This window comes from Monodon monoceros, unplaced genomic scaffold (assembly GCF_005190385.1).
Source record: "Monodon monoceros isolate NGI ecotype Baffin Bay Population unplaced genomic scaffold, NGI_Narwhal_1 Super_Scaffold_13, whole genome shotgun sequence".
NCBI lineage: Eukaryota > Metazoa > Chordata > Mammalia > Artiodactyla > Monodontidae > Monodon > Monodon monoceros.
The window spans coordinates 48,566,837-48,593,354 of NW_021703769.1; the positions used below are offsets into that span (position 1 = coordinate 48,566,837).

At 56.3% G+C, this 26,518-nt stretch overlaps 2 protein-coding genes and 1 non-coding gene across 6 annotated transcripts; 1 reads left to right on the forward strand and 2 right to left on the reverse strand.

The window, feature by feature from the left end:
• Positions 1-1,690: 1,690 nt before the first annotated feature.
• On the reverse strand, positions 1,691-4,863 carry MRPL28 (mitochondrial ribosomal protein L28). 2 transcript variants are annotated; one of them, XM_029219725.1, is made up of 6 exons: positions 4,827-4,863; positions 4,162-4,459; positions 3,323-3,475; positions 2,868-3,002; positions 2,686-2,772; positions 1,691-2,077 (listed from the first exon to the last, which is right to left on the reverse strand). In XM_029219725.1, exons 2-6 carry the CDS (start codon positions 4,447-4,449, stop codon positions 1,970-1,972), a joined length of 771 nt encoding a protein of 256 aa, XP_029075558.1. In that variant the 5' UTR covers positions 4,450-4,459; positions 4,827-4,863; the 3' UTR covers positions 1,691-1,969. The 2 variants fall into 2 exon arrangements, with proteins under 2 accessions (XP_029075558.1, XP_029075559.1); XM_029219726.1 differs by lacking the exon at positions 4,827-4,863 and adding an exon at positions 4,798-4,807.
• Positions 4,864-5,112: 249 nt separating this feature from the next.
• TMEM8A (transmembrane protein 8A) lies at positions 5,113-15,441 on the reverse strand. Of its 3 annotated transcripts, XM_029222312.1 has the most exons (13): positions 15,273-15,441; positions 11,557-11,734; positions 11,283-11,475; positions 10,891-11,018; positions 10,422-10,690; positions 10,019-10,338; positions 9,532-9,619; positions 9,333-9,456; positions 8,778-8,914; positions 8,194-8,372; positions 7,979-8,125; positions 7,036-7,152; positions 5,113-6,687 (listed from the first exon to the last, which is right to left on the reverse strand). In XM_029222312.1, exons 1-13 carry the CDS (start codon positions 15,400-15,402, stop codon positions 6,391-6,393), a joined length of 2,307 nt encoding a protein of 768 aa, XP_029078145.1. In that variant the 5' UTR covers positions 15,403-15,441; the 3' UTR covers positions 5,113-6,390. The 3 variants fall into 3 exon arrangements, with proteins under 3 accessions (XP_029078145.1, XP_029078144.1, XP_029078143.1); XM_029222311.1 differs by having other exon boundaries at positions 9,333-9,619; positions 10,891-10,985; XM_029222310.1 differs by having other exon boundaries at positions 9,333-9,619.
• Positions 15,442-18,019: 2,578 nt separating this feature from the next.
• LOC114895100 lies at positions 18,020-18,126 on the forward strand. Its single transcript, XR_003793410.1, has one exon. It is a non-coding gene; the product is annotated as a U6 spliceosomal RNA (small nuclear RNA).
• The last annotated feature ends 8,392 nt before the right edge of the window (positions 18,127-26,518 follow it).

Consider the following 26,518-nt stretch of genomic DNA (forward strand, 5'->3'; position numbering starts at 1 on the left):
ATTGTTTTCTTGGGGCTGGGGAGTGAGTCTGTCACTCAGTGAGGGCTTCTGAACCTTTCCTGAGTCAAGGATTTTTGTGAGAATTTGATGAAACTGATGCTGCACCACCAGAAAAATGCTCATGTTTTAGTTCTGGGGCCAGGACCACACTCAGACCCCCACCTCAGTCCAGCCTCAGGCTATGCAGGGGGCAAGTGACCTGCTAAGGGCATGCCAAGCTCCTCCCAGGAGCCAGCAGAAGCCAGCCTGGGCCCACCAGTGCTGACAGGGAGGCCAATTCCACCCTCCATCCACCTCTCCCCTCCCCCGTACTGCTCACACCTGGCCCAGCCCCCACCCTGCTCAGGCTACAAGCCCTATGCCAGCGCCAGGTCCCTCAGTTCCCTCGAGGCTCCAGGAATGGCACAGGTACCCCCTCAGCCTGTGGTCTTAGTTGGGGCGGGAAGGAGCAGGCAAGGGAGGGGTACCTGAGTCAGTATCAGTGAACCGGGGATGTTCTGGGTATGCATTGCAGGGGTACCCAGGCAACAGACTGGGGGTGGGGGTGGGGGGAAGGGGGGCGGGGCACAGAAAGGGGATCCTGAACGTGGGAGGGAACCAGGAGGTGGAAGCTGGGGAGACTGGCCCACCCAGAGCACCAGCAGTCTGTGTGGTTCAGACAACTGGGCTGGGCGTTGAAAGCCCACAGAGCCGGGCCAGGCGTGAGCTGGGCATCATCAGCTTTTGGTAAAATTCTTAAAAAATTAAAAGGGTCACAGAATAGGGATGAGGACACGTGGGGTCTCAAGGCGTCCCCGGAGGAGACTGGGACTGGTGACCTCTGGGGCATTCCCCCCAGGGCTCTGACCCAGAGGCAGCCCCCAATCCTGGATGACATCCTTGCAAGCCACGGAGCCTCCAGGGCCCTCTTGCACCCGTGCCCACTGGCCAGCTGCATGCTCCCTATGGCCTCCCGCCCCATAAACACAGCCCAGGTGGCATCACTTCCATGGCTCCCTCAGGGGAGCCTGGTGCCCCTCAGTCAGCTGCCAGGACCAGGTCAGGGGAACCCACCTGTGTCCTCCCAAAGAGACCCAAATGGGTCTCAGTGCTCAGGACTGCCAGGTAGGGTCAGCGAAGAGGGTCATGCCACCCCCAAATCTCAGAGCAGGAAAGGCCTCAGGTGCCTGGTCCAGTCTCCCACTGCGGGCCACATCCCCACCCAAGTTCAGGTCTGGGTCAGCTGAAGAGGGAACATCTGAGTCACAGGCCCCGCAGGCCATGTCACTTCTGCCTCCTTTTGGACCGTGACAGGGAGGTGCTAACAGAAGCTCCAGACTCAAGGCCTTCTCTGCGAGACACTGGCACCAGCAGCACCTTCTGGGGCCCCTGCACCTCCCAGAGCTGGGGGGGTGGTGCTCGCCACCCCAAGGGCAGTGCTGGTGCGGACACCATACAGCCACTCCCAGAGCCAGAGCATAGCACCAGGTCTCTGCTCTGGAGAACATTCCAGGCAATGTGCCTTGAGCAGGAAAGAACACAGTCCTACTCTATCCTAGGATGCCTCCCACAATGCTGGGTTCTCCCAGAGAAGAGAAAAGCACCAAAACCTTGCACACCTAGGGACCACCACCCACCTCAGCTGAGTCCTGGGTCTCTGAGGCATGGGGTGAGCCTGATCCTCTAAGCAAAGCAGCACACACACAGCCCAGCTCAGTCTTTACTCACACTGTCCCCCGAGGGTGGTGACCTGCCTTGGCAGGGCCTCCACTGCGGGGAGGGGGGGACAGAGGCAGCGAGAGGGCCCCAGGCCTCTGGGGATCCTGGGACAAGAGACCTCCTGGGGCCTCCACAAAGCCCACCCCACCTGGGAGCTGCACGGCCAGCACACACGACCATGGGTGGCCCTCACCACCACCCCAGGCTCTGTCCACGGTGCCAAAGGGGGCGGGGTGCTGAGCCTGGCGGCCAGGTCCAGGTCCCAGTGCGGCTACGTCCTGCTGGCTCTCTTCTGCATCACTGCTGGCTCAGACAGCGCTTGCTGCTGAAGCTGCTCGATCAGCTCTTCCACGTAGACCTTGAACAGAGGAACGGGGTCCTAGGGAGACAAGGCAGGTCACAGTGAGGCGCTCTGGGGAGAGTGGGGATCCAGCTCCTGACCAAACACCGAGAGAAATCGAGCATGAGAGGACCAGGCCCCTCCGGCTTGGCCACGGGGTCAAGCAAGGCTACTTGCCATCCGCTAGCCCCCAGCCCAGAGGACAGTGCTCTGTTCGTGGGAGAGGGGCTGCAGGGCCCTTGGCTGCAGAGACTCCGGGCAGAGAGAAGAGGCAGCAGCTGCGACGGGCCCCCTGTCCTGGCAGCTATCACACGCTCCAGACTCCTCTAGGGGACAGACACAAAGGGCCTCAGTGCAGTACTGGGCAGACCCTGGGGAATACTAGGTGGCCACAGAAATCGATGGTGCCAAGCATCCAGCTCTTATCCATCTTCCCATCCACGAAACCAGCCAGCGGGGGCAGGAGAGAGTCAGGACCTGGAGGGGAGGGAGTGGGCCACGCGGAGACCACAGCCCATGGCTCCCGCTGGGCAGCAGTGCCTTCCCAAGCCCACCCAGTGCCCCTGTCAACGCACCCCAGGGGCTGCTGCTTGGCAGCTGTGCCCACTCCTGAGAGGGCAGGGCAGCTGGTGCTCACACACGCTCACCTTCTCTTCCAGGAGCCTCTGCTTCTCCACGGCCTCGTCCAGCGTCAGGCCAACCCACTCGGCTTCTGCCTCCGGGATGACAAACGCCTGGGCAGACAGAGATGGGCTCGTGGGTGAGGTCAGGGTCAGGCAGCCGGCCAGGGGGCCCATGAGGAGCAGTAAGTAAAGGCTGGAGCCCTGACCTTGTACTTGTCGTAGATGGCTGCCCTCCTGTCGGGGTCATCTGGGTGCAGCTGGGGGTCCTGTCGGGCGAGCCGCAGCAGCATCCCTCGCTTCAGATCCATCCCAAACTTGGAGCACAGGTCCTCCTTTGGGGTCTGGCAAGAGTCTCTGCATGGGGCCAGGTGCTGTGGGCAGGGCCAGGCCCACCCCACCAGCCGGCCCTTCCAGCTTCCTCCCCAGCAGCTGGCAGCCCCCAGGCCAGCCTGGTGGAGCACTTTAGGCCAGGTGGGCAGCCCCAGCACCCAGACCAGAAGCGAGGAAGGTCTAAGAGCAGAGAAGGAGACAGCTGTGCTCCCCTGGCCACATGGGCAAGATGGCCGTCCACAGTGATGGACTCCCACTGGGGCTGCCCAGAAAGGGACATGGTCTCATTTACATCTCACAAGGAACCCCAGCGTGGTGCAGATCTGCTTGCCTTGAGAATGTAGAAGTCAAACCCGTAGGCCTCATCGATGAGGTCCAGGGTGCGCATGGTCACGGTCACGGTGAACCTGGTATCCAGGATCTCACTGTAAAGCTCACGCTGGAACAGCTGCGGCTTCCACACCTTCTTCACCCTCTTGGAGAGCTGAGGGAGCAAGAATCTTGGTGAGCGTTGCTGCTTCTCCCCACACACTAGAGTGGGGAGACTGGGCATGTGGAGTTGCACGAACCAGTCCCCACCTGGGGACCCAGTTGCCCACCCAGAGGTCAGCTTCTCCCCAGACCCTGCCCAAGCTGCTGGTGTTTATTCCAGACACACCGCACACACAACCATAACTCCACGGTTCACAGGTCATCATATCCCAAACCAGGGACCAAGGGGCCAAAGGCAAAGGGAGACTCTAGCCTAGGAGGTCTCAAAGACATAAGCCCCCTCCTCCCCTCTGCCTCCCCACCAGAGGCAACACAGCTCAGGGAGCAGACTCAGGAGACTGGCTCCCAGGTGAGCCTCTCAGCCTTCCCAAATGCCAGCCCTGTAGGTGTCACAAAAAGTAGGGAAAGTATGGCGGTCAAGCTGACAGGTGACCTTAAACCTCATTCTCCATCTCTTCTCCCCACTCAGGTCTCCTCAACTACACACTTAATCTGGCTGCCAGAACTGTGACTTTTTACTCCTGAGGACACTCTTCAGATGGAGCTGTGTCTCCACCAGACTATAAGCTCCCTCTCCCCGAGGGGTGGGGGTCCCTTTCACTGTCCAGGTACTTCCAGAGCCCGGAGCAAGGCAGCGAGGCCCAAGAAGTACCGCTCAAGCCCGTCCTGCTCACCCACCTTGTCGTTGTTGATGTATCTGTGACCCTGCACCCAGCCCTCGCCGCCCCAGAGCCCCAGCTGGGACTCCGGGGGATAGTGAACGGGAATGCGCACGTCCTCCACGCGCTCCCGCTGCCCGTTCTTGGGGTTGATCTTGATTTTGACCCCGTGTGGCCTGTAGTGAACGGGAGTGGGCGTCCGCGCCTCCTCCAGGGAACGCAGGTAATGCTGGGGCAGGCGGGAGTAGATGCCCTCCCGCAGCCGGAGCTGCTTCCACAGGCCGACTGGGACCTTGTGCAAGGGCATCGCGGCGAGCCTGGCAGGAGGCAGGGGCCACCGTCACGCGCGCCCGGCCGGACGCGGGCCCCGACCCCCACCCCCGACTCCAGCCCCCGGCGCCCCGCCCCATTCCTACCCTCACGCGCCGCCTCGACCCCTGCCCCTTGGCCCCGCGCGGCCCCGAGCTCAGCGGCGTAACTCCAAGCGGCCCGACCCCCCCAACTCCCGCCCCGGCCCCCAGCCCCATCCCGACCCCCGGCTCCGCCTCCGTGCCCCCCGCGCCCGGCCCCCCGCGCGGCCCCAACCCCGACCCCGAGCCCCCGCGCGGCCCCGACCCCAGCCGCGTGACCCCGGGCGGCCCAACCATCGCAAGACCCCAACTCCACCGCCGGGCCACCACGTACCTAACCGAGTCCCGCTCCCCGGCGGAACCGGAAGTTGTGTCGGGGGACCTTGCCCTCCACTCGCCGCTGACTGGCTGCAAAGCCGGTCGGTCTACACCCACCTCGTCCCGCCCCCTTTCACGTCTTTAGGGACCGTGGAAAACTTGCTGCGGAAACGGCGGCAGCTGCAGGCACCGTCGGCAAGTGTGGGCCCATTTCCCGGGAGCAGGGACTTGTCATTCTCGGTCCCACCTCCCCTCCTCCCGGAAGAAGCGCAGAAAACAATGTAAAAACTCTTTTGCCTTGAAACATCATGTAGAATATTAAATTCACCAATCACAGTGCAATCAGAGCTACAGAAAAATACGTCTTAAATGTCTTGAAAAAATTCCTCCCCAAAATACTGTATATAAATGTTTCTGCTTTACAAGCCTAGAGAATGCTCCAGTGGCCAAGTGCTGGGTGACTGGGGGTGCGGGAAGCCTCCAGGGAGGCCGCAGCCTGGACAGGACTCAGAAGGGAAGACGCCAGGGCCAAAAGATGGGAGAGTGCGTGCCCCCCACCCTGGGCTCAGCAGCCCTGTCCAGCACCCTCACACAGACAGCAGCCCCTTAGGGAGGGGCAGGGCACTGCTCCTGGGGCAGTCAGCAGCCCTTACCGTGCTTCCACCACAGAGGAAGGAGAAAGGCAGGGCCAGGCCTCCAGGAGCCCCCTCCCCAAACGTGTGGTTGGGCCAGTGGGGGGCGGCAGCCATCACCTTCTCTCCTGGGAGTAACTCAAGGAGATGCTCCCTAGACAGGGCCCAGGAACCCAGGGGTCAGTGGGACACAAAGATGGGACAAGGTGTGTCCTGCAGGCCCAGCACTCCCAGAGCAGCTTGGCAGCCCCCTCCCCAGGAACCTCATCTCAGGGGCCTGCAGCTCCAAAACTGAGAGCCAAAGGGAGTGAAGGGGGAGGGCTGGACAGCCAGAAGTCAGCCTCCCCCATGCTACCCATGGCAGCTGGCCCTTACGGACACCCCAGTGACATCAGCTCCCTGGTAAATGTGGTCACTCCTTCACATGGCAAATGTATTAGCAGGGGGCATCCCCATGCCCGCGGCAGGCTGGCATTCAGGGGCACAAAGTGTCAATGAGCCAGGGATGGCATAGCTCCCAGCCTATGGGGCAGGGGCCCATGGGAGGTGGGCTCAGGCCTCCTCGGCCCACCTGGGTCTCTCATACCACAGCCTCACAGGGGAATAGGGCAATGGGGGACTCTTACACTATATCTCCCTCCAACCATCCCCAGGCCAGAAGAACTCAGAACCTGACCCCACATGGTACCTGTGGTCTCCAGGCAGCCAGGCCCAGGCCCCAGGGGCCACTGCAGATACCAGCTGGGACCTGCAGAGTGACCGAGTCAGCTGGCAGCCAGTGGGCACAAGGGAGTTGGGGGTGTGGTCCTCTCCTCAGGAGGAGAAAGCAAAAGAGTGCTCAGGGCAATTTTATTCAGTTGGAAATGGATCTGGACATGGTCCTCTCCCTTGGTCCTGCCCCTGGCTAGAGAGATCATCAAAGCTGCAGATGTCCCCAAGCTGGCTGTGTCATGTCACTGTGTACAGCTCGTCCCGGTGGTTCTTGCAGATCTCATAGTGGCAGGTGAGCTTCTGGGAGCAGGCCCAGGGCTTGGTGTGCTGTTCACGTGGTGGCAGCAAGAAGGCTGCGCTCCCTGCCAGCAGCATGTGCCAGATGCTGTGGGTATAGTAATAGTTGTCGCTGGTCATCATGGAAGTGTAGATGGTGATGGCCACAGCGGCCATGGAGATGCCGGGCAGGAGGTAGAAGACCCAGCGCTGCCAGGAGGGGGGGTAGCAGTGGCGCCGGCGCCCGCAGCGGTACACCTGGAGAAAACCACCGCACGAGTGTTGGCACAGGGGCTGCAGCCACAGCTTCCAGGGGCCTGCCCTGGTCTGGGAGTGTGGGCTGCTTGGAGGGGTTCAAGGGCACAAAGATCTATGGGTTCCTCAGGCCCAGGCCCTGGGCATGAAGCCACACTGAGCCCCTGTGGGTGCCACTGGCAGCCCTCAGCAGATCTGGAGGACTCAGACCCAGGACTGAGAACATGGCCAAAATGAGGGACCATGCTCTCTCCTCCCAGAGTGAGGGTGTATGGAGAGCCCATGCTCTTTTACCCCAATTACCAGGAGAGGGAGCCTGGGCAGGACTCCAGGCCTGCCCTAGTTCCTTACCCACATGGTGACCATGACCACAATGGCAAAGAGGCAAGGCCCCATTGTGTTCCAGGCGGCCCTGCGGTCCAGCTGCAAGGACATGGCGAAGACCAGAGCGCCCAGGAGAAACAGAACCTGGGCAAAACACAAGGACGATGGCAGGGTCACAGGAGCCCTAGGCCTGGTTCGTCTTTAATGGCACAAGGTCCAGCAGGAGCAGGTGGTTTGGGCCTGCTGGTCATCCCACTGTCCCTACTGCCCCCCAGCACCTCTGCCAGTCCCCTTGGAGCAACTGGCACACCCTGCCCTGCTCTGCTGGCTGGGAGGGAGGTGCCCCTCCTCCAGCTCCTGTATTGCTGGGATCCATCAGTCCCAAGGGTCCATCTACAGGTGGATTTCTAATGTGTTTTGTTTTGGCCGCGCTGCACAGCTTGTGGGATCTTAGTTCCCTGACCAGGGATTGAACCCACGCCGCCCTCAGCAGTGAAAGCACGGAGTCTTAACCACTGGGCTGAGAGGTAATTCCCCACAGGTGAATTTCTGGGGCACAAACTTGGGCAGGCAGGGCACCAGGGCACGCATCTCCATCAGCCAAGCCCAGCTACAGCAGAAAAGTTCCTGAAGTGTCCTCAGCACCAGGGACTCCAGGAGCACAGCTGGGTGCTTCTCAGGGAGGTCTGGTCCAGGGTTGGGGCTCCAGGCCTCCTCTCTGAATGGGGCCCTGGGAGAGAAACAGGCCTCGCCCAACCCTGCCCACCACCTTCCTTTCCTGGCATCCTCCGAGCAGCTGACACAGTCCCTTCAAAACTGGAGGCAGCCTCTTCCAGCAGGCGACTGGTCAGTACAAGAGGTTTTGAAGGGCAGCGGCCAAACCCCCTTTCTGGTGTCTCCCTCGACACGCTGTGCACAAGGGCCTCCACCCACCCAGAGCCCAGAGCCCGGGTATCAGGAAATGGCTCACGTATTTCAGGGCAGCCTTCAGCCGGGCCATGCAGAGGACGGTGACCCAGATGGACACTCCAGAGCCCAGGAAGTCGCAGTACTGCAGTGTGTCATAGTTGAGGATGCACAGCACCGCTTCACCCGGCTGGTCGCAGGCATGGTAGAACTGTGGGGCCGGGCGGTGAGCGGCAGCCCAGGTCCCCCTACCACCCCCAGGGGAGCAAGCAGGCCTACCGTGGAGAAGAACATGGTGTAGGCGTAGACGGAGGCCTCCACCAGGAGGGAGCGGTGCACGGAGATGGCGATGGGGGCCAGGAACACGAGGTTGCTCAGGGTAAGCAAGAGGGCAGCCGCCTTCTGCTGGGCCGCCGTCTGGGCTGTGCTGTTGTCTGTGCAGCTCCACCCACGCCAGCCTGTGGGCCAAGGCAACGCAGGGGGTCTGAAGCCGGGCAAGTCGGGCAGGCTTGGCAGGGGGCGCTTTGGAACCTCAGGGCCCGCCCCTCACCCAGGGCCCTGCAGAGAAGCCCCTTCCTCACCCCTGAGCAGGCCGGGACAGGTGTGGGTAGGTGTGGAGCACATGTGGGTAGGTGGATGCGTGTGGGTAGGTGGGGGCAGGTGTGGGCAGGGGAGGCCAAGATCAGAAGGCAGTACCATCTCTGGAGGTGCCTCTCTGTGCCCGCACGGGGGCACGGTAGGGGTGGGAAGGGGGCATCTGTCCTTGCTCTTCGGGGGCAGAGCTGGGATGGGCTCCCAGAGGAAGGTACAGGGCTGGGAGGCCAAGGGCACGAGTTGGGGGAGACATCAGGACTGTCCCTCACCTGCCTTGCAGCTGCAGCCCGCATACAGGTAGCCATGTCTGCGCAGCAGGAGGCACTGGCCGTAGGGTCCACAGTCATTCAAGCAGGGCACCAAGTTCAAGGTGGTCTCCACGAGGACCAAGGCCTGCTCACACTCCCTGCGAGGAAGGGGCCATAGGAAGGCTGGCGGCTGAGGTCTGCCGGTCAGTCCCCCACCAGTGCTCCCAGCAGGGTCTTGGACACATGAACCCAGAGTTGAGGCCCCCCGAGCTCCGAGCCCTGGAGGACAGCAGCCACAAGCTCTGCGAGGCCAAGATGCCCCTCTTCCTCCCGCTGCCCGAGTACCAGCCTGTCTGGGGCTGTGTCCTGGACCAGTCCCCCTGCTTGTGTCTGGACTCTCAGAGCTGCCACAGGAAGAGTGGCCAGGTGGAGGTGGGGAACCCTTTAGAACTCCCAGAAGTCAACTGACCCTGCACGGCTTGCAGGAAGTTGGGTCAGTCCCAAACTGGGATGCGGGCAGCCCTGTCCATGGTCCCGAGCGCAACCATGTGGCCGGCTGCCCTCAAGTTTACTTACTCAGGTCTCTCAGGGCACGTGAGCTGCAGGGAGAGGTACCAGTTGTCTGTCTCTGGGTAGGGGATGATGAGGTTGGCCGTGGGAGAAGAGGCACTCAGAGACAGGGGGTGGCCCTGGAAGAAGGCTGCAGGGGAGGAGGAAGGCCTGGTCATAGGGAGCCAGAGGGCCTGCTGGTCCCTGGGCCGGATGCCACCTATACCTGTGGTGCAGCTGAGCGAAGCGTTGAAGCTGAGCAAGGGTGAGGCAGCAGTCACACAGGCTACCACTGAGGTGTTGGCAATCGCAGTCTGGAAAGGAGGCCGTTCAGGGTCAGTCCCTGGCCTCCACCTCAAGTTCACCCCTGGTGCTGGGTGCTGTTCTCTGTGGCCCCCGCTGGCTCAGGGCCTACCAGGACCCTTCCTCTCCCAGCCTGGGGCACCCAGCTTCTGACCCTACCTGCAGCCCTGGGCCTGCCGACGGGGACCTGCTGCCCCGCAGAACAGGCCTTCTGTTTCTCAGATGGTGCCTGTTCTGGCCCAAGGCGTGCTGGGCTCACTTTGTTGCCCGAAAGGCCACCCCAATCCCGTCTCCATGCCAAAGTTGGCACAGGGAGGCCTGAGCAGCATCACTCCCCCCAGGCAGGTCTGAGCCCTGGGCCCTGAGCCCTGATCCGAGCCGGGCCTCTAGGAGCTCTTGAACCAAGGTACCTTGTTGACCCGCATGGAGATGGTGAGGGAACCCCCGCTGTCCATGCCTGTGTTGAGGTTCAGCCGCATCACCGAGGGCATGTCCGACTGCACGAGCACCGAGACCCTGTCCAGGGGCTGGAAGCGCACAGATACCACGTCCACGTCTTCCCGCAGGACGGGGAAGCTCCTGAGGCAGAAGGAGCCGCCGCCCACCCTGCCCGTCCGGTCCAGGTCCTGGTAGCTGGGGGTTGGGGGCAGCAGACCAGTGGAGGCGTTGCTGCTCTGGTTTGGGCTGCTCTGCAGAAGGTGCTGGAAGTTCACACTCCACGGCCTGCAGGCTGTCAGGACCACAAGGGGCTCAGCTGGAGGAAGGCCTGAGGGCGGAAGGCAGGGGGCAGAGCCATCTCCCCGCTCAGCCCACCTGTGAGGGCAGCCACAGCACTGAAAGCCACGGACACACGGGGCCCGGCAAGGCTCTTGGCCGTCACTTGCAGCCACCGGTCCCAGGGTGGTGAGGGCAGCAGCAGGTGGCAGGCCTGGGTGGGGCCGCTGCAGGTGAGCACCTTCTGGAAGTTTCCAGGCAGGGTGGCCGAGCCCACGGTGAGGCGCACAGGGCAGCCCAGGCTCCCGTTGGACGCACAGCCCTGCAGCTCCAGCCGCAGCTCCTGGGTGTACTCGGGGACAAAGACTCTGCAGCCAAAGGGATACGGCCTCACTTGGGCCCTGCAGCTTCAACCAACCTCCCCATATACTTCACCCTCAGAGTGGTAGCCAAAGGGGGCGAGACACCTAGCCCCCACTTCTTAGCACGACCCAGAGACGCAGACCCACCGCTCTTTCACCCACAGTGAGGACAGCAGTACCACCCACTCCACCCAACCTCCACTCACTTGAGGTAGCTGGGGTGGGAGAGAAGGGTCTGTGGAAGAGGCACGTCAGGCTCCAGGATGGAGACCTCGACCACTCGCACGACCAGCATGTCAGGCTGGAAGATGTAGGCACAGGTGGGAACAAAGCCCTAAGGAGAGAGCAGGAGAAGGGGAAGCAGGAGGGGGCAGCAGGGCTGGACCAGAGAGCCCTAGGGTTGGGGGAGGTGGGGCTGGACCAGAGAGCCTGTGGGGAAGGGTGTCAGGGCTGGACCATAGAGCCCTAGGGTGGAGGGGCAGGGCTGGGCAACAGAGCCCTGAGCAAAGTCTGCCCTGGGGAGATGAAAAATAGGGACTGGCCATTCATGCACTGTGGGGTCCTGCCCACCCCCTGTCCCTGGAGGGAGCCCCCTTACCTTCACCTCAATCTTATGGGATGAGGGGGGCAGGTGGGCGGCCACAAACCAGTCCCCGGGTGCTGGGTGGGAGATGTTGATGGAGGCATTGCTGTGCAGCATCTTGAGGAAGAAGGAGGGCTGAACGGAGGTGTTGTCAGGGAAGCTGGTGCCCAGTGGGTTGATGACGGGAGGGGCACCATAGCGGAAGTACCTGGAGGCAGGGAGAGCAGGGCAGGCTCAGGTGTCACCCAGGCGGCTCAGGCGGGGGTGGGGGCAGTGGGTGGGCACCTACACGGTGATCTCCACGTTGGTGCAGGTGGGGCCACTGCCCCTGGACACCTGCAGCAGCCAGCGCAGCAGCACTGTGTCTGGGGGTACCCGGAAGTGGAAGAGCCTGGCGCTGCCATACCAGCTGTAGAAAGCCAGCTTCTGCGGGGCCTGCGAAAACTGCTCCGACACCAGCCTGGCATCTGCGGAGAAGGCGCTGTCAGCCGGGCCAGGGTGCCCAGGATCCCCCTCCCCTGGGGAGAAGATGGAGGCCCTCATGCCTGGCCTGGGCCAGAGAGAAGGGGCGAGGGAAGCCATGGAGCCCCTGGGATGCCTGGCATGCCCACTCTGACCTCGGAAAGGTCACTGCTGCCCCCCAGCCCTTGGCAAGGGCCCAGCGCTCAGAAGTTTTCACTCAGGCATCACGTTCCCACTCACGTGCACACATCCATCTTTCTAAGCCCCTCCAGCTCTGCCAATGATCTCTAGCTCACAGGCTCAGTCTCCCACAGCCATTCCTCTGCCAACTTTCCCCAGATCTCCACATCCCAACCACCAGCCGCCCCTTATCAACAAGGCCCAAGCCACCCAACACCGATCACCCCAACGGTCTCAGACCTTAGAAGCAGGAAGAGCCCCACTCAGACGGCAGCTCCTCTCCACACTGGTCACAGCCCCCCTCCCCTCCCTCCACTGCAGCCCTGGCACATCCAGGGCTGAGGGATGGAGTCTGAAGGGCACAGGAAGTGGTCAGGGTGGGAGCCCCCCCAACTGCCCTGGGCACTGGACGCCAGGACACTCTCCCCCACCTCCTCTGAGCCTCCCCAGCTCCAGCATCCTTGATCCTGGTTCCACTGGACAGGCCAGGGAGTCCAGGTCTGGAGGCTGGCCGCCTGCTCAGGCCATGATTTGGGATACAGTTGCACCAGAGCTGTCACCCCTCCACACCCAGACAGGAGGCAGGCAGAGACCCTGTGGGGAGGGGACCTAGGCTGGAATGGCTACCCCCCAGCTCCAGTGGGCACAAGCCCCTGCAGAGTGGCCCCAGCCTGGGGCTCCCCTGCGCCCCAGTACTGGCAGTAGCTCCCAGGCCCCCACCTCCGTGACTCCCCAGCTGCCCTCCCCCACACACTCCAAAAGTTTGCACTTGCAGCCCCCTTTTGTCATGCCAGCCTTTCCCAGACCAGCTCTGAAGGTCTGCTGGGACTGGGCACAGAGGCCTGTGGCCCCAACCTGGATTAGGACCCTCCTGGGAGTGTCCGGCACAACCTCGGCTGGAGCATGTGTCTGGGGCCCATGGTGTAACCACCTGCCCCATGAGTGGGTGAGGGTGCCCACTCAGACCCCCCCTCTAGGGCCTTCCAGAGAACAGGCATGCTCTGGTGCTCTCTGTGTCCCAGGGGTGGCTGACAAGGCACCTGGGCTGCATGGTAGGAAGCGTGGCCCCAGTGGCCCCAGCGCCAGCTCAGGCCTTGTTCTCCGCGTGACCTTGACCATCCCTTCCCCTCTCTGGGTCCTAGCTTCCTCTGAGTTGGCTGAGGCGGACAGCACCTCCCTTTGGCTGCCCCTCCCTCCATGGTTAATGGATGTTAAAGTGCTTTAAGAAGAAAGGCATTGTGGACACAGCAGGGTGTGGTCTCCCTCTCCTCTGAGCTGGGTACCTCCCCCTGCCCCGCTGGAAAACTGGCAACTCACACCACCCCAGCAGCAAGCCCGGGCCCTTCCAGGTGGGCCAGGTGAGCAGGTAAGGGAACCAGGTGAGCAGCTGGCTTTCCTGCCAGCCTCCTGACCCTGCCATGGAAACACCCTGAGAAAAGATAACAGCCCACTTGCAAAGCCAGTCTGAGCTCAGAGGAGCCTGGTATGGGGGGCTGGGCAGGGGTAGGCATCACATAGGACACACTCCAGGCTTTCCAGGTGTCTACTGGCCACCAAGTCCCAACTGCCAACTGTGGCCTGAGTGCCAGGAGACTAGTAGCCACTGAGCTAATACAAACTTTCTCCTGAGGCTGCTGCAGCCCTCCCCCCACCCCACCCCACCCACCCCACCCCAGGACCACAGGACCTTAGAGAAACAGTCAGCCAGCCCACCGGGCACCCAGCTTCTAGATGGGGCCAGGCAGGGGAGGTCCTGCTGCAGTGTGCAGCCCCCTGACCAGAGAGTGTCCAGGTCCTCTGGCCCCTGCCAGCCCTGGACACCTGCAACCCAGCTGGTGGCTGTGAAGTTTCAGCAGGTGCATGAGAGGTAAGAGAGGTCACCCTAAGACCCAGTGGTCTCCACTCCCAGGCCACAAAACCCCTCCAGCACCCCACCCCCAGCTCTGCAGCTCTCCATCTGAGCCAGATGTGGAAGACACATTTCTGATATCAGGGAGCACCAATCACATGCACACCTGCTCTGCCCACAACCCCCTCCAAGGACACAGGGCTGGGGGTAGGAGAAAGAAAGTCCCTGAGCCTGTCCTGGGAACCCTAGTAAGGGCACCCTGTCCCACATCCTCCAAACCAGGACAGGCACACAGTGCGGAGACCCTGCCCACCCAGAGACCCCAGAAGCCAGGATCACACAGAAACCAGGATCACTTCAGCAGGCCTGGGAGGTGAGCGGCTGCCCCAGGATTTTCATCTCCATAAACTCTTCACCAGTGACCCCTCACCTAGCCCTGATCCCGGAAAAGGAGGAAAGGAGAAATTAAGCATGACTTTCTCATCTGTACCCGATGGAGCAATTTCATCAGGGGCCCTTCTCAGGGAAACTGCCTTTCATTTCAAGCTGTGCCAAGCTCAGAAACCAGAGGCACAACCCTCAAAGAAACAGGAGCTTGGAGAAGCAAGATTTCAGAGAAGGGGGGATGGGCTGGAAGCCAGCCCCAGGCTGTGCTGGGTAAGCTGCCTACTGCCCGGTGGGGCATCTGGGCCCTCCCAGCCCCACCAGCCTGGCCACCAGAGAGCCCAAGGCCTCAGGAATCAGGCAGTTTACTCAGCATCCTCAGGTACCCTGCAGAGCCCCAAGGACAGCACCTTCTGGTCTAGCCACCGCCTTGGGCCTTCGTCAAAGGGAGTGGAAGTTCCCAGACAACACAGAGGTGCCCATTTCTCAGAACCACTCTGGCCTGCTAGTGTCCTGAGGACGACTGGAAGTCTAGCCTCCAACAAGCAAGGCCAGCTGTTGAAAGTGACCGCAGTAGGGTGGTGGTCACCTTGGGAGGGGTGGAGGCATTACACCCACCCCAGCTGCTACTCTAGGATCTAAGCAACTTTTTCCCAACTCTGGCCCTCTCCCAGACCAGATGAGGACCCAGGAATCCCACGGACCAACGTTTCTTCCCAGGGGCTCTTAGCTCCCCCCCGCAGCTCTTGGAGTCCCAGAAGAATCCCCCTGGGCCACTTCACCCCCACGTCCTGGTGTGCGAGGCTCGTGCCCGACCAGAACCCGTTGGGAGGAGGAGGAGCAGGAAGGAAGGGAGGACTCGCTCCAAGGGGACCGTCTGGCTGAACCCGGCCCCGAGGACAGAGGAGGGGGCGCGGGTGTCCCTTCTACCGCCCGCTGTCACACTCGGTGCCCCGCAAGGGGCCGCCCTGCGCCCCCAACCCAGGGTGGGGACCTGGGCCCTACGTCCGCGCCAGGTGAGCGCACAGGTGCCCCCAGGTGACTCACAATCCCGGCCGCTCCCCCAGCTGTTCCCTCCGCCCCCCAGCCCGAGCCCCCGGGATGGCGCCCGCGGGTCCGCGCTCGCTCACCGCTCTTTTGGCTGTCGCCGGCGGCGGCAGGCGGGGACCGAGCGAGCAGCAGCAGCAGCAGCAGCGGCACAGCCACCGGCACCACCACCGCCACCGCCGCGCCCCCGGTCCCGGTCCCAGCCTGGCGCATGGCTCCGCGCTCGGCCCGGCGCTACCCGACCCGCGTACCCGGCCGCCCACCCCCGCCGCCGCTCGGGCAGCCACGGCCGCCAGTGCGGCCCCAGCCGCCGCCTCTGCCCTGCGTTCCCATCGTCCGGGCCGGTCCCAGCCGCCGGCGCCCCGGGCACTTCCGCCTGAGAGGCCCCGCCCCACCGGGAGCTGGGCCGGAGAGGGGCGCCGGGCGCACGGCGCTGAGCTGGGCTCGGGGAGCGCGCGGGGAAGGCGATCTGAAGGAGAGTGTGGGGCGGGGGTCGACGCGGGGCGGGGGTCGATGCGGGGACCAAGAGGGCGCGCAGGGAAAATGGGTCGGAGGGAGGTTCGGACTGGTGGGGAACTCGGGCCCGCGACTGTGCGCACGTGGGGGAGGCGGGGCGGGATGGAGTGGGGCGGAGGGAGGAATGGGGGCGAAGGGTGGCGCGGGACCCCGGGGGCCGCGGGGGTCTTGGCTCAGAGGGAGAAATGGTGGGGCGTGACTTGGAACGCGCAGGAGATTCGAAGCGTCCGCGGAGTGTCCCCACATGCTTTCTGGATGCGCTGGGGGGACCCCGGGACGCCAGTGTCTTTCGGTCCCTGCTCGTGGGCCGGCCGCCGCGCGAGGTCCGGCCAGCCTGCGCCGGCTCCTGCCTCCCGGAGCTGGACTCCCCGGCCGGCCTCCCGGCGCGTCACACCACAAAGGCGCTACGAGTATGTGTGAAAAACACTTTCATGGAAAAATGAAAAGGCTCCTTGTACATATTTCGTACACTGTGAAGGTGGCAATTCACGTCAGTGGGTGGGACTCACTCACCCTTGACATCCGGGTAGATTCCAACAGATTAAGGATTTCAGCGTGAAAAGGAAACGATGGAGGGACTGGAAGAGTACATGGGGAAACTTTTTCACAGTTTAGGGGAAGCGAAGGCTTTTCTACATGTGACCCAGTAGGCTAGAGGCAAGATAGAAATTCAGCTACGAGCAAAACTGAGTAACCACACTCAAAAAACAAGCCTCAGATGGGAGGACACTTGCAACTCACATCACAAAGGGCCGATCTTAATGAGATTACTACTAATAAAGAGTTCCTACAAGTAAATAAGAAATATCAACTCTCCCACAGCAAACCACCAGAGAAGATTCCTGGAAAGGATATGCAGATGAATATTTCCCTCCTTAGAGAAATGCAAACTGAAAAGCACCCAGAGGCCTTCTTTCACCTAACAAATCTGCAGAGATCAAAAAATTTGATCCTACTGAAAGGGTGGCATTGCCCACAGACTTTCCTAGGTTTGCTGAGCCTCCCGGGAGCCTCAGTCCTGCCACCGCTGTGCATTTTCCCTGCAGATATGGTCACAGAAGCGTGAGGCTGCATTCGAGCGCAGCATGCACCCAGATATTGGTCATGAGGGTATGGGCATTAGAGTCATGGGTACCCAGATAGAAATTCAAACACTGTGATATTCTAAACACTGATCCAGTGGGCTGTAAAAGGAAAACCAGGAAGCTCTGTGTACTAATTGGGAATGGTCTACCAGGGGGACTATTAGCTGAAAAAAGGGAAGGGCAGAATAATGTGTTCAGAAAGCTACCATTTTTGTAGAAAAAAATTTTTTAATTTGCATATCTTAAAGACATAGAATGCCTGGAAGCATCCAGCAGCCAGGGAGGGAAGGGAGCCCTGTGGCCGAGGATTGGTAAGAGGGGCTATACCTGTTTGCACCTTTCGAACTTTGTACGTGTGGGTGTGTCCGCGCGTGCGTGAGGGTTTACCGGTCGGGAGGGAAAAGAAGCTGACCGGGGAGCCCAAGGCCACTGAATGCTGGGGGGTAAGGGGGGGGGTGAGGCATGGTGGGAGGGTGGGGGAAGGAAGTCCCAGGTGTGAACCCTTAAAAGAGACCCTTTATTCCTCTGGATTCTAGGCTGGACCCCCCTCACCCCTGGCCGCAGGGGGCTCCCAGATTCTCAGTTTAAAGGGACAGAGACCAATTCTGGATTTTGCTGAGCTTCGATTTTAGTGCACTGTACTGACGCAGATCATGCTGGGGACAGCAGCTGTGGTCAGCACTGAGCCCTGCAGACTGTTCCAGCCGAGATCCATCCCTGCCCCAGGCTGGGCTCAGCGGTCCCCCACCAGCCCTACCCACTCTGAGGGTCATCTCAGTGTGAGGCTCCCGGGCCAAGCTCCCCAAACAGGCAGGAGAGGAGGCATCGGTGCTCCATCTAGGGGGCTCAGGAGAACTCTGCTACGTAACAGAGTATTAATAATGGAAAGGAGGGACTTCCCAGGCGGTCCGGTGGGTAAGACTCCATGCTCCCAATGCAGGGGGCCAGGGTTCAATCCCTGATCAGGGAACTAGATCCCACATGCATGCCGCAAAAAGGTCCCGCATGCCACAACTGAGGCCCAGCGCAGCCTAAATAATAAATAAATATTTTTTTAAAAATGGAAAGGACCCACCTGGGAGGCCAAATGTGAAGATGGAAACAGGCCCAGTGGCAGGAGGCCCCTTCTCGAGGTCTTGCGAATACACGGTTCTGTATCCTACCTCACACTACACAGAAAAATGAATTCCAACTGGATCAGGCTGTCAACTGTCAAGAATAAAATGATAGTGCTCGCCTCAGCAGCACATATACTAAAATTGGAACGATACAGAGAAGATTAGCATGGCCCCTGCACAAGGATGACATGCAAATTCGTGAAGCGTTCCATATTTTTAGGCGGGAAAGAGGGGAGGGATAAATTGGGAGATTGGAATTGACATTTACATACTACTATATATAAAATGGATAATTAATAAGGACGTACTTTATAGCACAGGGAACTCTACTCAATACTATGTAATGACCTATATGGGAAAAGAAACTAAAAAAGAGTGGATATATGTATATGTATATGTATAACTGATTCACTTTACTGTACACCTGAAACTAACATAACATTGTAAATCAGCTATAATCCAATAAAATTTTTTTAAAAAGAATAAAATGATAAAAATATTAAAAGGAAACTAGAACACGTCCCTTAGAATACAGTCATGGGAAAGAATTTCTTGAGCAAGACAGGGAACCGGGGAACATGAAGAAAAAGTTACTTATTTGACTACATTTTTTAAAATGCTATGTAATTATAAAAAGTGTGAAAGGATAGACGTCATCAATTAAGTCAAAAGACAAATGGGAGAAAACATGTGCTTTGTGTGATAAACGGTGAATATACCTAAGATAGAAAGGAAATTCACACACTGAAAAAAAGACAGTCCAAAAGAAGACACTGGAAATATCCCATATCCCGGCAATTTACAGGAGAAGATGAGAAAGATGAAAGTGGTCCCCTGGTGGCAGTGAGTGACAGGGGCAGATGTTGCCAGGGTAGGGTGTCCCAAGAGTGATGCTCTGGTTTGAGTGCTCCCCCTTGGCAGCCCTCACCAGCTTCCCTGGGCTGGCAGATGCAGGTCAGGCTACCTGGGACCCCAGCTCCGAGAAGAAGCCACCCACACTGGCTCCCCCTGCAGTGACCCGAGCAGGGGTGAAAAGAGGTCTAACATGTTTAAAGTTGCAGTCCCAAAAGGATAGGAGACAACGAGGCAGAAAAAACATGAGAAATTTCGTGAAAGACATTAATGTACAGATTCAAGAAGCTCAGTGAATCCTAAGAAGAAATTGTACAAAGAAAATCACACCCAGGCACATAATAGTCAACTACTGAAAACCAAACAAAAAGAGGAAATATTGAAAGCATCCAGAGAAAAATGACATTCAAGGGAATAACAATTCAAACAACGTATGACTTCTCTGCAGAAACAATGGAGCAGACAGGACAGGGGGGAGGAGAAAACAGACCTACATGGTTGCAAGATTCCTGCATCTTACATGAAGTGGCACAGTATAAATTCTAAATAGTCTGTGAAATGTTAGGGATGTAATTACAATCCCTAGAGCAACCAGTATAAAAATAATGCTAAGGTATACCTAAAGATCCAATAAATAAATTAAAACGTATTTTAAAATATTAATTTAATCCGAAAGAGGTCAGGAAAGGAGGAAAATAATATAAATCAGAGGGGGCAAACACAAAACAAATAATAAAATAGGAAACCTAACTCCAACCATATCAATAATTACATTAATTATTCATGGACTACACACTCCAATTAAAAGGCAGAGATTATCAGACTGGATTTTTTAAAAAGCAAGACCCAGCTATCTACATCCATAAAGACACAGATGGGTTGAAAGTAAGCGGATGGACAAAGACCCAGCATGCAATAATAAACATGAGAAACTGGAGCCCCTATATTTCTATTAGATAAGGTGGACTTCAAGACAAAAGGTATCACCAAAAAAAAATTTTTTTCATAACCATAAAAGGGTCAATTCATAAGGAAGAAATAAATATGTATGCACCTATTAAAAGAGCGTCAAGGGACTTCCCTGGTGGTCCAGTGGTTGAGACTCTGTGCTCCCAATGCAGGGGGCCTGGGTTCGATCCCTGATTGGGAAACTAGATCCTGCATAACACAGCTGGGAGCCCGCATGCTGCAACTAAGACCCAGTGCAGCCAAATAAATAAATAAATAATTTTTAAAAACCAGTTCTTGGGCTTCCCTGGTGGCGCAGTGGTTGAGAGTCCGCCTGCCGATGCAGGGGACACAGGTTCGTGCCCTGGTCCAGGAAGATCCCACATGCCGTGGAGCAGCTAGGCCCGTGAGCCATGGCCGCTGAGCCTGCGCGTCCGGAGCCTGTGCTGCGCAACGGAAGAGGCCACAGCAGTGAGAGGCCCGTGTACTGCCAAAAACAAAACAAAACAAAACAAAAAACCAGTTCTCCATAAACTTCAAAGAATTTGGGTGATACAGAATATGTTCTCTGACCACAATGGAATTAAATTAGAAATCTATAACAATAATTAGGTAACTAGAAATCAGTGAAAATCAGACTCAGGGTCTCCTGAGAGGCTGCTGGTTTGCAGGTGATGGGGAAGGGGCAACCTGGAAACTTCCACGTTTACCCAAAGAGGCACAAGATTAGAAACAGCTGGAGAGCCGGTGTAGGGCAAGGAGACAGCAGCAGCGGGGCTGGTACGGAGTCTGGTTCTACTGGGTTGCCCCCTCCTCCCACCCTGCAGGACAGGGTCTCTCCAAGCAGGAATGTCCCAGAAATCCAAGGCTGTCGCCCCTCATTCCCCACCCGCCTCATCCTTAGTCAGGCTGCAAAAGTGTCAACCAGGGCTTCAGTCATCTCAAGGCTAGACTGGGGTAGGATCTGCTTCTAAACTCACATCCGTGGCTGTGGCCTCAGGTCCACACTGGTTGTTGGCCAGAGACCTGGGTTCCTTGTCACGTGGACCTGCCCGTAGGGCAGCTGGAGCTCCACGCAGGATGGGGGGGAGGAGAAAGGAAGAAGCAGATCAGCGGGTCTGGTCACCAATCCTGAAGGCAACCTCCCATCTCCTGCTGTTTTCTCCTTGTCACTGGGTGCAGCCCACACTCAAGGGGAGAGGGTTACGGGAGGGTGTGGGCGGAGTGGTTTTCTGTTATTAACTTGTAAGAGTTCTTTATAAATTCTTCATACTAGACCCTGATCAGATTTATGAGTTGCAAATATTTTCTCTGGCTCTGTAGCTTGTCTTTTCCCTTTCTTGATAACTCCACGCTGTTCACCTAAACGGGTTTGGTCAGCTGAGATTCTCACTAGCAGTGAGGGGTTCCAGTGGTCCACATCCTCGCTAATATCTGGAATTTTCAGACTTGGAGATTTGTACCATGACTTTATTTGCGTTTCTCTGATTACTCCTGAGGCTGAGCACCTTTGCATTATTTACTGGTTGTTAAAATTTCCTCTTTGGAGAAATGAATCTTCAAGTATTTGCTGTGCTGTTGGGCCATTGGTCTTTTACTCACTGATTTCTGGTCACAGAGCACTAGACGTGCATAGGTTTTAAGTGGTGGAAATATTCTTTCCTGTTCCGTGACTTGTCTTTTTCTTTCTTCATGGTCTGTGTGTGTGTATTTAATATATTTTATTTTTAAGAGTTTTAGATTCATAGCAAAATTAAGCAGAAAGTGCAGAGAGTTCCCATATACCCTCTGCCCCCAAACATGCACAGCCTCCCCCACTATCACCATCCCCCACCAGGGCGGTCATTTGTTACAGCTGAAGAACCTACATCCTAATCATCCACAGTCCGTAGCTTACATTAAGGTTCACTCTTGGTATTGTACATTCTATGGGTTTGGACAAATATATAATGACATGTATCTATCATTATAGTACCATACAGGGTCGTTTCACTGCCCTAAATATCCTCTGTGCTCTGCCTGTTCATCCCTTCCAGTGCCCAACCCCCGGCAATCATTGATCTTTTTACTGTCTCCAGAGTTTTGCCTTTTCCAGCATGTTATATAGTCAGAATCATACGGTATATAGCCTTTCCAAACTGGCTTCTCTCACTAAGTAATATGCATTTAAGTTTACTCAATATCCTTTTAGGGCTTGATGGCACATTTCTTTTTTTCTTTTCTTTTTTTTAAAGACCTGTTTTTTTACCTTTTATTATAGAAAATTTCAAACATACACTGAAATCAAATCATACACTCAAGCCCTCACATACCTATCATCACCCCAGTTCAACAATCATCAACATTTTGACAGCTTTGTTTCATCTACTCCCCACCCTTTCTTCTTTTTCTTTTAATATTTTTATTTTTTAAATTTATTTATTTTTGGCTGTGTTGGGTCTTTGTTGCTGCGCACGGGCTTTCTCTAGTTGCGTCGAGCGGGGGCTACTGTTCATTGTGGTGCACAGGCTTCTCAATGCGATATCTTCTCTTGTTGCAGAGCATGGGCTCTAGGCGCGTGGGCTTCAGTAGTTGTGGCACGCAGGCTCAGTAGTTGTGGCTCGTGGGCTCTAGAGTGCAGGTTCAGTAGTTGTGGCGCATGGGCTTAGTTGCTCTGTGGCATGTGGGATCCTCCCGGGTCAGGGCTCGAACCCGTGTCCCCTACGTTGGCAAGCGGATTCTTAACCACTGGGCCACCAGGGAAGTCCCCTGTATTTCTTTTTATTGTTGAACAATATTCCACTGTCTGGATACACCACAGTTTATTTATCCATTCACCTACTGAAGGACATCTTGGTTGTTTCCAAGTTTTGGCAATTTATGAATAAAGCAATTATGAATAAACCTGCTATAAACATCCATGTGCACTTTTTTGGGGACATACATTTTCAACTCATTTGAGTAAATACCAAGTATAATGATTGCTACAGCACATGGTAAGAGTATGTTTAGTTCTGTAAGAAACCACCAAAATATATTCCAAAGTAACTTCCATTTTGCATTTCCACCAGTGATGAACTAGTGTTCCTGTTGCTTTACATTCTTGCTAGCATTTGGTATTGTCAGTGTTTTAGATCTGGGCCATTTTAATGTCTTCATGGTGTTTTTTATGAAGTTCTTCATTTTAATGTAGTTGAATTTGTCAATCATTTTCTTTATGATTAGTGCCTTTTGTGCCTAAAGAAATTCTTCCCCTTAGAAGGTCCTGCTTATAGTTTCTTAACTTCTGAAAGCTTTATAGATCTGCCTTTCATATTTAGGCCTTTAACCTACCTGAAATTTATTTCTGTGTATGTAGGATTAGGTCTCTCTCTCTTTCCATATGGATACCTGATTGACCCAGCAATGTTTATTGAAAAGTCTGCATTTCCCACTGATCTGCAGCAGCTCCTCAGTCATATATTTGGTGCTCGTACATGTATGAGTCTGTTTCTGGGTTCTCTATCCTGTTCCCTTGGTCTACTTGTCAATACCTGGGCCAACACATGGTCGGAATTATTACAGCTATGTAACAAGGACTGATAGCTTGCAGAACAAGCCCTCTCACCCTCATCTTCTTCAGAGAGTCTGGGTAGTCAGGCAACTTGCATTTCCACATTGTAATTCGAGACCACAAAACAATCCTGTTGGAACATTGATTGGGGTCTGTGGGTCAAGGTGAGGACAGCAGACCACTGGCCCTGGGCCCTGGCTCTATCTGAAGGGCTCAGGGGTGCAGGGTCCGAGACAGGATGTCTGTCGTCCTAAGTCTCAGAAGGAACTAGGGCTGCCTTGCCAGGAGGAAGCTGAATGTCAACAACTTGGAGACAAGAAAGTCATGCACCAGATGAGGACAGAGACTGAGAGAAAGGACGTTGTTGCAGACCAGCCTCACTTGGACCAAACCCGGCCGGCTTGGGGGAAGGAGAGAAAGGACTCTTCAGGTGGATACATGGCGGGGGCTTTAACCCACGTGAAACTGGACCTGTAACAACTGAAAATGATGTGAGGGCTATGAGGTCTACTCCTCAAAAGATGCAAGAGGAGAGTCTAGAAGGGAGGAATGCGGTCACGGAGAAATAAATACCGAGCAAATGTATTGATAAAGTGCTTCCACGTTTAGTGCCGGACGCGGGAGGAGAGTCAGCATCAGAGGAGAAATGAACAGCCTCGTGTTTGTGCTCTGCTGTATCAAATGTGGTCATAAAGTGCTTACTTCTTGTATCTTCCTTTCTGAGGCTGGGTTTCCTGGAGGTGGACCCTGATGTGGACCTGTGTGAAAATGTGAGAACGATGTTTTAGGACGTGGTCCCAGAGAACACTCAGGGGGAGTAGGAAGTGGGTCTGGAAAGGGAAGAGAAGGAGGCCCAGGTCATGGAACTCTGGCCTGATCTCTCGGGAACATCTGAAGGCACTCCAGAACTGTTGCGACATGGGGGCCAGGGAGATGCAGGGTGCACATCTCTGCTTCTGGGGGAGGTAAATCCCCCAGCAATCCCATCTGACACAGTGGCAGTGGGTCTGGAAGCCTGAGGAGGGCGTCAGGGTGCAGGAGAGGGACAGGAACAGGGACCAGAGGGGACAGGACGAGACAGGACAGAGCAAGAAGCAGCCCATGTGCCAGAACCCTATTCCCTGAGGCACCGTCAGCAGCACTTTACAGAGGAGGGGACGGGGGCTCAGGGCGGGTAAAGGTGTAGCCTTAGAAGAAGGACCAGGGTCGAAACTCAGGTCTCCTAACTCACTCAGCCAGCCACCTGTGAGCCTGAAGTCTTCACACAGAAGCTGCACAGATCCTGGACAGAAGAGGGTGCAGGGAACTGTGGTCGGAGGAGCAGTGGACCTAGGGCCACTCTTCTACTTGAGCCCTGGCTTGGCCACAGAGAAGCCAAGGGATTCCACATCTCAGATGAGCTCAGTTGAGCCAGGCTTGGTTGAGTGGGAGGCATCTCAACAAATTACCCCAAATCTGAACGGCTTCACACAACAGCCAGGATATTTTCTGCTGATTCTTTGCTGAGTCAGGGAGTTGGGCAGGGTTCAGCTGGTGGCTCTTCTGCTCCCTGAGGCATAAGCTGGGGCTGGAACTCTCAAGATGACTACCCACACTTCTGGTGCTTTGGTAGGGATGGCTGGGGGTTGGTGGCTCTTTCTTGCTCTTTCTCTGTGGCTGCCTTAGGCTTCTTTACACAGAAAGGAAAGTCCAAGCCCGTGCATCCCAAATGGCAAAGGCAGAAGTGTAGATCTCTAAGGCCCAGATGAGGATGTTACCCAGCGTTTGTGCAAACACAACCAGCCACAGGGCCAGCCCAGATGCAAAGGGGGTGGGGAAGCAGGCTCACCTCCCAACAGGAAGTGGCCACCTTGCACAGAGCAGTGCCGTGAGCCATGTGCTGCACTGTCTCTGGGAACAGGGATCAGTCTGGGGCTGGGCTACAGCAGCCTCAGAGTCCCAGAGCAGTGTAGGGCCTGACCTGTGCAGGGTTGGAAGTGGTTTGATGAAACAGCCAAGATGTCTCAAGACATTTAAAATATGTGACATAATAATAAATGCTTTTTCATTTTTTTGGTCTTTTTTTTTTTTCTTATGTTTTGCTTTTTCATCTTTGAAAAAACAGCTTTGTTGAGAAATAATTCCATACTAAACCATTCACCCATTTAAAATTTACAATTCAGGGGCTTCCCTGGTGGCACAGTGGTTGAGAGTCCGCCTGCCGATGCAGGGGACACGGGTTCGTGCCCCAGTCCGGGAGGATCCCACACGCCGCGGAGCTGCTGGGCCCGTGAGCCATGGCCACTGGGCCTGCGTGTCCGGAGCCTGTGCTCCGCAACGGGAGAGGCCACAACAGTGAGAGGCCCACGTACCGCAAAAAAAAAAATTAAAAAATGAAATAAAATAAAATTTACAATTCAATGATTTTTGGTGTACTCACACATATGTGTAACCACCACCACAGTCAATTTTAGAACATTTTCATCTCCTAAAAAGAAGCTCCAGGGACTTCCCTGGTGGTCCAGTGGTTAAGAATCCGCCTTCCAATGCAGGGGATGCAGGTTCAATCCCTGGTCGAGGAACTAAGATCCCACATGCTGCAGGGCAACTAAGCCCGCATGCCTCAACTAGAGGGCCCGCACGCCGCAATGAAGATCCTGTGTGCCACAACTAACACCTGAAGCAGCCCAAAATAAAATAAAATAAATATTAAGAAAAAAGAAACTCCATACCGTTCAGCTATCACCCTCCCATTCCCCCACCACTCCCCACCCCCAGCCCTAAGCAACCACTAATACTACTTTCTGTCTCTGTATACTTCCCTATTCTGTACTTTCACATGAATGGAATCATACAATATGTGGCCTTTTGTGACTGAATTCTTTCACTCAGCATAATGTTTCCAAGGTTCCTTCAAGGGAATTCCCTTGCGGTTGAGTGGTTAGGGGAAAAAAAAGTTCATTCAGGTTACAGCATGTGTCAGTATTTCCTTCCTTTTATGGCCGAACACTATTCCACTGCATGGACTGACCACATTTTGTTTATCTATTCATCAACTGATGGACACTTGGGTTATTTCCACCCTTTGGCTACTATAAATAATGCTGCTGTGAAAATTTGTGTACAAGTTTTTGTGGACATGTACTTTCATTTCTTTTGGGTATATACCTAGAAGTAGAATTTCTGAGTCATATGATTCGATTTTTAATCATTTGAGAAATCACCAGACTATTTCCCAAAGTGGCTGCATTATTTTACATTTCCATCAGTAATGTAGGAGGGTTCCAATTTTTCCACAT